At 35.4% G+C, this 12,373-nt stretch overlaps 1 protein-coding gene across 1 annotated transcript in view; it reads right to left on the reverse strand.

Moving 5' to 3' along the window:
- ABCD2 (ATP-binding cassette, sub-family D (ALD), member 2) overlaps nucleotides 1–11,863 on the reverse strand; it is a 63,121-nt gene extending 51,258 nt beyond the window's left edge. The window contains exons 1-2 of the mRNA XM_011927552.1: nucleotides 10,498–11,863; nucleotides 8,802–8,982 (exon numbers count right to left, since the gene is read on the reverse strand). Of these exons, the coding sequence (XP_011782942.1) occupies nucleotides 8,802–8,982; nucleotides 10,498–11,436 (1,120 nt within the window). The 5' untranslated portion in view covers nucleotides 11,437–11,863. The remainder of the gene's footprint in view (nucleotides 1–8,801; nucleotides 8,983–10,497) is intronic.
- Between the last annotated feature and the right edge of the window lie 510 nt (nucleotides 11,864–12,373).

A 12,373-nucleotide genomic window follows, 5' to 3' on the forward strand; every position in this document is an offset into this window, starting at 1 on the left:
AAAGGAAGGGAAGGGAAGGGAAGGGAAGGGAAGGGAAGGGAAAGGGAAAGGGAAAGGGAAAGGAAGAGAGAGGAGCAGAGAGGAGAGGAGAGAAGAGAAATAACAGTGTTTGTATCAGATTTTGTTTAAAGTTCCTCTTGTTTTATTACTTTTCCAAAATGAGAGTTGGTACAAATAAATCAAAAGGAACTAAGACTATTTTCATTTAGCATTCTTTCAACCCTTTTCATATTGGACTCCGTGCCCTGCGGAAGGTGCAATAAAGTACTACTTGGCAGCCTGGCGTGGTGGCTCATGCCTGTAGTCCTGGCATTCTGGGAGTCCGAGGCAGGCAGATCACTTGAGGCCAGGAGTTTGAGACAAGCCTGTTCAACACGATGAAACCCTATCTCTACCGAAAAAAACAAAAATTAGCCGGGCATGATGGCAGATCCCTGTAATCTCAGCTCTTTGGGAGGCTGAGGCACGAGAATTGCTTGAACCTGGGAGGCAAAGGTCGCAGTGAGCAGAGATCACACCACTACACTCCAACCTGGGTGACAGAGAGAGACACTACCTCAAAATAAAATAAAATAAAATGCCTACTGGGCAATAAAATAGTATTGATCTGGTAATTAAATATTAATACTCCTAACTAATAAGCAAACATTTGTGGTGTGGTTTCTTTAATAGAAATGTAAATTAGCTGATTCTCATAATATAGTCTCTACCTTTCTCAACCATCCTTCACCCTATGCTCCAGCAGCACCCCATACATGACATACTCTGTTAATCCTCTGGCATTTGTATATGTGATTTCTTAGGACTTTAATATATTTTCCTTCCTTTCTTGCTTAACTTTTTCTCCTTCTTTAAGAGTTAACACTTTACTAAAGGTTTTCCTAAGAATCCTTGTCTCTTTCAGTGGACTATAATTTCTTTGAAGGTCGAGACTGTGTGTTTTATTCTTTATTCCTAGTATTCAGCATAGTGTCTAACTCCTTAATGTGTATTGAATGGATGGATGAGTAGATGGATGGATGGATGGATGGATGGATGGATGGATGGATGGATGAGCATCCTAAATTACTGTCAATAGAGAATTATGGTTAAGAGCTAGGAATCAGACTAGGTCTGAATCTAGGTTTTATTCCTCATGGGCAAGTAGTAAGGTAACTAGGCAAGACACTTCTCCACACCTATTTTCTCACCTGTAAAATGAGGTACATAACTATCTCGAACAGCTCTATCTCTTAGGGTTCTAAGGGTTGTTGGTGAAAACCAAATAAAGTGCTAGTCTAATACATGGCCCACAGTAAGTGCTCTAAATATCAACAGTTATTATTTTTTCTAGTTGTCGTTGCTATTATTGCATATCCACTCAATTTTTGTTTTAGTATTCAAAATTACATTCTCCAGGTTGTTACTTTAATCTTTTTATCAGTTTGATTCTCTAGCTGGTCCTTCTATAGATTATCTTCAAATTTCCAAACTAGATATTATAAATTAAGGAAGAAAGTAGCAGTGATATAGATAGCCCCATGCCCATTTTGATATTTAGTTCACTCTAATTTATCTCAAAGGATTTCAGTGCAAATATATATTTTATGCCTTGTTGTAATTATCAGATATTTTTACTTTTTTTGCACATAGACAGCTCAACTTATTTTGAAAGGGATACCTGCACAATATAAGGTAAAATTCACCCAGCAAGTATTTACTGGACACCTAGATGTGCAAGAAATTAGGCAAGATACTGTGGGACACAACAGGAAGAAATGTGATTTTCAGATTTTATTTTCCCCAGGGGGCTTATAGCTTGGTAGAAGACAGATGTCAAATTCCTAAACAATTATGTCGCGAAGTCTGGATGAGTTAATGCAAGGTGTTTGGAGAGGGCAAAAATTATTACTTGCTGCAAGAGACAGAAAATGCTTCATGGAGGAGTAGATTTTGAGATCTTGAAGATGGCATACAATTTTAATAGATTAAAAGTACCGCATAGGCAATAGCACAGAGAAGGGACATGTCAAGTAATGCTAATTGAATGACAAATTGGTTAAGTTTACAGTATGAGTTGATGTCAAGCACTGATTTCATGGACTATCAGAAGCACCATGAGTTCATGGAGATGTTTTACCATAGTCCAATGTGTCCTCTCCTAGCCCTACTGATAATGACTGCTCTAGAGAACTACTGTTAGTCCCCTTGAAGTTAGTTTGCCTAAAGAAGGAAAACAAAAAGCCTCATGAGCATTGGTATAAAGGAGAAGCGAAAGATGTGATTACATAAATAGACTGGGAACAGACTATAGATATTCTTAAAGACATGTAAATGTGTGATAAAATTTAGATAGCCACAAAAAGAGTACCAAAATAGTAAATTGCTAAATCAGTTAAAATGCTAAGAATAGTTTCGGCTCATAGAAAATCCAGCTGACAATCTAAAATAATTATGGAATTTTATGAATTTGGGTTAAAAGGGATTTCAATAGTAGTTTTCATCGACAGCCTCTGTTAAGAGGAAAAGACATTTGCACAGATGGACTGGCGTTTCATATGGCATGATAATTTCTGTCTTGCTTTGTCAGATTAATGCCTATTGGGTCTTCTTCATGTTTTTAGCAATAAAATAACAAAAACTTCCTCCAGATTTTATGTGGCTTTTTATTCTACTACTTCTTTGGCAGGTACTGTGAGAGCATTGCCAGTAGTATTTTGTCATGTACCCAACAACCAACTGCCTGACCTCTAAGACAGGGCCAGATTCCTTAATGTCAGAGATATAAATCCATGAGCTAAAATACTAAGCAGTTTTTATTCTAGGTCAATACATTCTTTTTGTCTTCACTAAATATTTTTTAGCTATTTTGTCAAAAGTTCCTCGTTTAAGGATTTCATATTTAACACAATACCTGTTCATTTTACTGCTACTTTTGAGCTCTGATAGTAACAAGTGCATATTGAAAATTGGTCACATGTCTTGTTATTTCACAGAAAAGATGGGAAAGAATTTTAAACTTAAGGTATGCCTTATAGATTTATCATAAACCTTGGAACTGTACATCACAAAGAGTGAAGTCTAATGTAAATTATGAACTTTGGTTAATAAGAAATAAATATTGGTTCATCAGTTGTAATGAAAGCTCCACACTAATACAAGATATAAGGCATAGGGGAAACTATGGGGATCTCGAGAGGGTATTTAGGACCACTGTACCTTCTGATCAATTTTTGTGAACCTAAAACCTATCTAAAGAAATAAGATATATTATTTTTTAAAAATAAAAAGTAAGTTTATTCTTCTACTTTTTTCAAACTTATCATCTGAGTTTATTTCTCTTCATTATCTTTCTCTTTGTCATCTTGAAAAATCTTGATAAAATTTACAACCTGTGCCTATCCTCCACCATACATAAACATCCATTCTAAATGATTGAAGATCTGAATATGAAATGAAAAACCAAGGAAATTTCTAGAAGATACAATAAGGAATGTCTTTATTATGTTGAGTTAGGCAAATATTTCTTAAATAGGACATAAAACCACTAACCATAAAGAAAATTATTGATAGATTAAGCTATATTAAAAGTATGAATTTCTATTAGACACCATTAAGAGAGTAAAAAGGCAAGATGTAGAGTGGGAAAATATATTTGAGATTAAATGTGTGTGTGTGTGTGTGTGTGTGTGGTGTGTGCATGTATATTATATATCCAACAAATGACTCATTACATAATACATAAAAACTTTTACAAATCAATAAGAAAAAACTGATAAACCAATGTAAAAATGAGCAAAAGACTTACAGGCATGCATAACAAAGGCTATTCAAATGTCCAATGAATAAATAAAAGTGCTCAACCTCATTAGTCATTAGAGAAATGCAAACTAAGACCACAGTGAAGTACCACTATACACTCATGAGAATGTCTAAAACGAAAAAGCCAGACAAAGATGATGTGGAGGAACTAGAACCCTTACACATTGCTGTTGGGAATGTAAATTGAAAGAACTATTTTTGGAAAACTGTTTTACAAAATCTGCTAAAGCTGAACCTATGCATAGGCTGTAATCTAGCAGTTCTACTTCTAGGTAAGTACCCACAGATATGTATATATACACCAAAAGATATGGACAAAAACGCTCTTAGCAGCACTATTACTAATACACACCAAACTGGATACAATCTAATGTCTGCTAACAACAGAATGGTTAAATAAAATGGTATAGTCATACAATGGGATGCTATATAGCAATGAGAATAAATATACTATGGTTATACTCAGTAACACTGATGAAGCTCATAAGCATAATACTGGGTGAAAGAAGCTAGTCATAAAAGAGTATGTATTACATAATACTATTTATGTAATTTTCAAACTAGCAAATACTACTTGATAGTGAGAAGGTCAGTATACTTTGTGACAACTCATTAACTGGTACACTAATGATTATGCCCATATTGGCATATATGCTGTACTTTAAACAATTATAGTCACTTATATGCATACCTAATTAGAGTTTTAAAGTACGCCTTTGATATGTATTGATAATAGTGCTATGTTCATTGGTCAAAAAGAGTACAATTATATCCAAATTGGCCCACAATATAAAATAATATTTCAATGATTTGGCATTGGAATATGAGACAATAATGCAGCAGAAGCTGAAGCTATGGATATAATCTTATTGGCGGTACATTTTAGGAATAAAAGCATTCACCAATGCTACTGAAGTGCATGCAGTGTCTTTCAGTTACTCCTGATATTCTACTTCACACTCACAGATCACATACATGTGGACATTACTGGCAGCGCTAGTAGCTTAGATGTTCTTTTTTCCTGCTTGTTAGGTGTCTGTGATAAGATATTGACAGAGGAACCTCATAGCTTTCACTGGCCTCCTTGCCCAGAACAGCTTTTGATATCAAGAGAAGAAAGGCAGCCTACTAATGTTAAAGAATTGAGGTTGTAGACCTCAGGTAACTATTTTCTTCACATAATTTCAGTCCTTCTCTTAATACTAAGTAAATAAAGGGGTGGTAGTCTTTAAAAATAATATAATAGAAATTCTACATAACTAACTATTTCAATGCCTCTTTGCTAACCATTTGGTCCCATGATTAATCTGCCTCAAGCTTACCCACGTTCCATACAGAGTAAGTTCCAATGTAGCTAATATGGTGGCAGTATGATGCAGTAGAAAAAAGCAGTGCATCTGGAGTTATAGAATGCCCTCCATCCTTAGGGCTTCCGCTAACTACCTGTGTGACTTTAGGGAAAGCTGGGGCTCTAGACCAGATGGTCTTTAAGCTCCTCTTTTGATGTGAAAATGCCATGTTCTATATGTAATTTTTTTTTTTTTTTTTGCTCTATCCCCCGGGCTGGAGTGCAGTGGCCGGATCTCAGCTCACTGCAAGCTCCGCCTCCCGGGTTTAGGCCATTCTCCTGCCTCAGCCTCCCGAGTAGGTGGGACTACAGGCGCCCACCATCACGCCCGGCTAGTTTTTTGTATTTTTTAGTAGAGACGGGGTTTCACCGTGTTAGCCAGGATGGTCTCGATCTCCTGACCTCGTGATCCGCCCGTCTCGGCCTCCCAAAGTGCTGGGATTATAGGCTTGAGCCACCGTGCCCGGCCTATATGTAATTTTATTATGAGAATTCGAATACAAATATAATCTTGTCCTTACCATAAGATTTCACGTAAAGTTTTAGGTGGATAGTACAGCAAATCTGCTGTAGAATTATTTTTCCTTTCCCTTCCAACAAAAATTATGCAGGTTCTTCCTATCTCCATTTTCACTTCTGAATTCCTAATCACTTTCAAACTTGCTCCTTTAAACTACAGCAATGATCATATTAGCAAACATCTATTGAATATATGTGAGCCAGGCCTTGTTCTAAGTTTTACATATCTGATCTTATTTAATGCTTGTAACAACCCTGCTATCATTTCTCTTATTTCGGAAATGTGGAAATTGAAGGACAAAAGATTACATGATTTGCCCAGGGTCACAGTCTAGAAAGCAAAAAAGCCAGCGTAAGATCCAGGAAATCTGACTCAGGAGCCACAGGGTAAGAATATGATAAATATTAACAGTTGCTTCTGCCTAGGTTCTTATTTAGCCAAGGACTGTTTCAAAGCACATTAAGTATGTTATATGTAATTTCATAAAAATTTTGAAAGATGTGTATAATTATCTCTATACTTAAGATAGAAAACTGATGTACATAAAGTGTATGTAACTTTCCCAGAAAGGATAACTATTAAATAGTAGAGCCAACATTTGAAGAGCAACCTTCTTTTTTCTTTGTTCTATTCTCTTTTTTCCCCCTCTACTTCACATTTTCCCCTTGCCATTTCTTCCTGACTCACCTATTTTTCCATCTTTTTTTTTTTTTTTGCCTTAAAATATATAGCATCATGCACTTTACCTCTAACGTAAGGGACAACTAAATTACTGAAGATTAGATTAGAATACATAGCATGTAATTTCAAGAACTAAAACCTTAAAGATATACTATTATCTTTAAAAAATTCTTTTGGCTGAGTAAAGTCACTTGGTATTTTTATGTGCTAAGTCTTTGTATGATGAATATATTTAGTAAATACATACATATATCTGCAAACATTACAAGCACAGATAGTAATCCTTAATATTACAGATTTTGAAGAACATTCTCAGTATTCTGTCATATGAATTCATTTTTCTGTCTATGAAATTCTTACTTTTCTCTATATAAAAATTTTCTTTTGAAAGAAGCTTTAAAAAATACTTTGTTTCACTTGCCTCAATGAGGTTATTATATTTCAATCTAAAATTTTAATGTTTCTTTAATTTAACATGGTATTTTCAGGATTTGTAGGATTTATTTTTAAATATATTATTACATCTTGTTAAATAAGCTTGTTAGAGTCTTTGTATACATTGTTTACTTTTTACTGGTCTCTGTGGGGTTAATTTGTCACCACTTAATAGCTGTATTTTTGTTGTTCTATGCTGAATACTCCTGGGTTTTCTAACAACACCAGTGTGTCCAAGCACTGACTAACAAAACTACATCATAAGCTTGTCTATAGAGTTTTCTCTAATATACATTATATATTAAATTTTTTAAATGAGTATTGTTATTTTAAGAAATGACTTTTTAAGTGAATATCTGATAGTTTTGGCTTTTTTTGGTAAAACTAATGTTAAAACCATAGATTTTAAAGTGTCTTTCTCTCTAATACTCTTTTGAAAAAGTAATTTTATTTCATTATGAAAGGATTATGTCTAAAATATTATTACTAACAATACCTTTTTCAATATAAACTTTTTAAAATTAAATTATTTTTAGTAAATTTTGAAACATAAAACCATATAAAATTCAATTTTCTCAGTGGTCTACATGTACTGTCTATTACACAGTTCAGTTGTGAAGTATAATTGATATATGTATAGCACTTGTCACAGAGAAAGGCTGACAAATGCTAACTTACTAAAATGAACATATTTATGTTAAAGATAACTCAACTTTGACAAGTGTTTTTGTAAGCATTAGTTAAAACATTGAAGCACTTTTTCAAAACATTTAGGCGTATCGTAATTATTGTTTTTATTAGATCACTTCAAACAAATAGCTATTAATCCTTAATTCTACACAAAATAACTATAAAACAGTATAGATTCTGTAACAATATTCTTAGTTTTCTAGGTAATAATTGTCACCTTTTATTTTCTAGGTAATAATTGTCACCATATATCAAGTATAACATGTTCTGTACTTCATAAACATTATTCAGTTAAATCCTCACAACAATTCTCTGAAGTAGCCTTTCTGGTTCTCATTTTACAAATGGGGAACTAAGGTATAGAGAGTTTAATCAACTCTAATTAAACAGACTAAGAGGATACAAGTAGGAAGAGGGGGAACCAAAAGTTGAACAAAACTCTCTTTCACTACAAAGCCTATGCTTTTGTCTAGCTTCTTAAACACCATGGCCAATTTTAGCCCTGTGATTTTTAAGGAGGGATGTCTTATTTTAGGAAAAGAGTAGAAAATACTTCTTCAGTTAATTCTTCTCTGTTCCAACAGATTAAGATCCAAACTCCCATCCAAGGATGATACAACATTTTAACATTGTTTTTTCTTCCTTGCCCTTATCTTTCTTTGTTATTCCAAAGAATGAAAACTGTTATTAAAAAACTGTTGAGACAGTTATAGGATAGAATTAGCCAGCTGCAGCTTGACAACCACCATTCCTACAAAACCACCAAATCATACTGCGTAAGAGGTTATCTATGTTATTCACAAGTAGAGGAGCCCTTGTTCCATGGCATTTAAGCATTCCCTGAAGCAATATTCCTGCTTGTCCATTGTAGTCAACTGACTTTTCAAATCACAAAACAGGGCAAATTCAGTTATAGAATATTTATAGACTAAATGTATGGGATGTGTAGAACTAACGTTTATAACACATGAGGAAAGCTTGTGTTATACTCTTTCTGTGGGTAATGACTTGTTCTGAGGTTAAGTGTGAACTAGAGAATCATCCTATATTAGGCAATATCATTAAAATTGCTCAAGGTCAACTCCCAGAAACACTGCATCAGAGATCTCTGAAATAGCTCAGAACTGGAAACGTCTTTGAGCCACTGTCTCCTTTTTCATACTGTTGTTCTTATTATTGGATGCTGTAAAGTCTGCCATTGTTTCGGACCATTATTAACTAGAATAATGACTATGTACACAGTTTAGCTCACATAAATCTAGCAATGGCACCTTCAAAAGAAATAATGTTAAACATATATTTGAGATTAAGCATAAATGTCATTACCACCATCTGCAAAGCCAGTAGCAGTGATAATAGGTATAGCCACCATAATTAGTCCACTGCTGCTCCAAACATACTTCATCAGGAATTGTTCTATCATGATGTACCACAAACGTTTGGATAAAATGAGGTTCATCTGATCCGCTAAAGCTTTGTAACTTTTCTGAAGTTGTTTCATTTCTACCTATAAAGAGGAAAAAGAGTTGAGGACTTTCCTTAAAGACATATACATATTCTTCTTTTTTTTTTTTTTTTAGTATGGCATTATCTATGTGTCTTAACAACCAATAAATGCAGATTAATACCAGTATTAGTTATTATTTAGTTTTGGTCACATGTGTATTATTTTTAAAAGTTTATGCTACTCAGTGGACATAATGTTGGGTATAACATACATATAAGTAATTTATACTTATGATATTTAAATTTTATGTATGAGATGTTAAAATTAAATTATATTATGTAAGATATGAATAAACAATTGTTAGAGCTTTGTCTTTGTTGATCACACCAAAAATACCTGAAAATGGACACATGACATATATATGTATAGACTCTACTTTTGAACTGACTCACTTTGTTGGATTTTGTCTTTTATGCAAGAAGTCTAAGCACACTATAATTTATATCACTGAATTCAATAGTTCAAGAAGAATCACAAATCAATATGATATAATACAGTATATGAGGTAATTTTCAAGTGGGAGCAGGAGTCCTAAATTTACTTTAAATATTCTTTTTCAGGTTGCTACTGCTATTTAAAAAGACACTGATAATTACTGATGCTTTAAAAATTAAGTAATTCTGCTTGGTGATTGACATGCCATCTTCAAGAGTAGAATACTTTATTTTATTCACCAAGTCATTTAAATTAACATTGCATTGCCTTTAAAATTTCTGTCTTATTTCATATTCTGAAGTTACCTTCATGCACTATGAGTATGTATAATTGGGCTAATTGTTTTAGGGATCTGCTTAATGTTGAAAATCTTTAATAATTGAAAACATTCTGAAACTCCTTTTGTACTTCTCATTTCTTCTCTAATCTCAACTTTTTTTTTCAAAGCTGGACAAAATTTCATTTCACTTCCTCTTTTCATTTTGTCAAAATATAGTGCTGAACATGAACTAAGAGTAGTAGAAATGCCATTTTGTGAGACACTCTCCTATGCTTCTTGGGAATGGGGATGCTCCATATTGATCAGACATGCAAAATTGTTAAAAATGTCTTCTATAAGAAATCCTTATCCCCTCTCCCCCTTTGACAACAAAGGAACAGCAAAGAATATCATTCTAAATTTTCCATTTCAATGGAAACATATTTAGTCTTAGTTTCCAAATATATATTTTCTTCTGGTAGGTGTTTTGGGGCCACCTACCAAGTTAGGATTTAAGTTTTAAGAAAATGCGTTAGAAATAATTCTGACCATATTTGAGTAACTGAGGCTAAGTAGCCTTTTTCAGAGTGTTGCAAATTTTATTCTCATGAAACTTTAGAAAAGTTTGCACCCTATAATTCTTTAACTGGTTACGGTTAAAAGAGGTAATGAAGCATATATTTTAATTCAGGTTTAGATGTCAGAGGAATCTAAGACACTAAAGAAGTGGGTCCACCGACAGGACAACAGATGGTATCTGGCACTGCAGTGGCAGCTTGAACAGTCTCACATTTCACCCATCACCTTAATTTCTATCTTACCTTATGTCCTCTGTAAAAGGCAATTTCTTCTACATTGGCTATAATTCTGGAGTGCACATACCGCAAATAGCCTTTTCTATGAGCTTCCTCTGCCACCAGTTTGCCAAATTTGGGAGAACAGGCTTTCAACACTTTAGCAGTGGCATATACCACAAGTCCTGCTAATAGGGTGGGCCCAATTGGGCTTGCTCCTCTGGATGTAGCAGTTTGAATGAGTGTATAGGAGGTCAGGATTACATCTAAGATAGGTTTGGTCAGATTAGAATACAAGTGAGCCACAGATTGGGAGAACATCATAATATCCTCTGTAAGAGATTGGTCAGGGTTTGCCAGCCTCCCATCCATATTGATCACTTTATAGTAAGTCTGATTTGTAAAATAGGTTTCATAGGCATAGTCTACTAGGCGAGTTCTGAAGGCCAAAGCCAATTTGCATTCCAGGTACCTTATTGCACTGTTGACGAAGGTAGCAGGGATGGCAATCATAAGCCACTTTATTAATTTGATGATGAAAGTCCGAGGCTTCTTTTCCACAATGCTTTTCACGATTTTTCCATCCAGACCAGCCACATAGATAGACAGAAAGGTTCTTGAGATTAGAGCCACTGAGTGCAGGCAGAGCCACCCTGTTTCAGTGGTCACAAGTTTTGGAAACAAAATTTTCCGAAGTTCTAGTAGCTGTTTGAAGAAATCTGCGTTCACTCCAGGCGAAGGTATTTTACAAACGGTCTCGGTGCAATGCAGTATTTCTGTGTTCTCTGCAGCAGGGTAAGCTGCTTCTTTTTTCTTCCCGTGGCCAGATTGCTTTAAACGCTTGCCAATGATGGGATAGAGGGTTTTCAGAGCATATGCCGCAGCTACCAGGCAGGCAGCCCTCTTAGCTGCACTCGATCTGGTCCATTTCACTCGATCAGCTGCTGCATTTAGCATATGTGTCATTTTCCCAGTTACCCAAACCGGCTTCCAAAAGAATTCGTTTTAAAAGATCATGCTTCACAGAAATCCCCAGCAAATGTTTCAGAAAGTCCTACAGCGTCCCATAGTCTGCAGCGTTTCTCTTCCACTGTTTTGTTTTTAATTTTGTTCTGCTGTGCCAGATGCAGCAGAGCTCAGACTCCGCTGCATCTACCGGGAATGATTCTCTCAGAAGCTCCAGCTGCACCAAGCTCCTCCCTCCCAGGCCCCTCATTGGCTGTGAGGGCGGTGGGACCTTGGAATCTTAGCAGCTTCCCTTTGAACCTTGAAAATGAGGAGACAGCAAAACGAATTACATCCTTCCTTAAACAGGAGTTCAGAGAGTTAAATGTCTATTTTTGGAGAGGTCGAATCAGGCCATCTGCTGGCGAACAAAACCGCTCTAGCTACTGAGCATGCTCAGTGTCACCTAGAAACCCCCCAGAAGTTTCAGAATATACATCACTTCGGTAAGATTTCAGTACCTACGGCAAACAGAAGAAAGAGCAAGCAGAAAGGGAGATTTCCAAGCGAACAAAACCGGCTCTAGCTACTGAGCATGTTCAGTGTCACTTAGAAACCCGCAGAAGTTTCAGAACATACATCGCTTCGGTAAGATTTCAGTAGCTACTGCAAACAGAAGAGCAAGCAGAAAGGGAGATTTCCAAGAGTTTTAGTGAGACGAGGAGGGAGAAGAAACCACGGAAATGAGGGAGGAGGGACAAGAGGATCAACATAAAATGAATATGGAAAAAGTATGGAAAGAATCTGAAAGGGATCAGAAAAGAAAGTGATAAGTGGGAGGGACACTGGAGAATGCCAAATATCAAATACAAACACTTGGATCTGTTTTTCCGTCCCCCCACCCCCGGCTTTTTTGGAGGTCTGATTTCACATAAGGTCTCAGAACCTAATAGACAAC

The sequence above is a fragment of the Colobus angolensis genome, unplaced genomic scaffold, assembly GCF_000951035.1.
Source record: "Colobus angolensis palliatus isolate OR3802 unplaced genomic scaffold, Cang.pa_1.0 Scaffold726, whole genome shotgun sequence".
Classification (NCBI taxonomy): Eukaryota; Metazoa; Chordata; class Mammalia; order Primates; family Cercopithecidae; genus Colobus; species Colobus angolensis.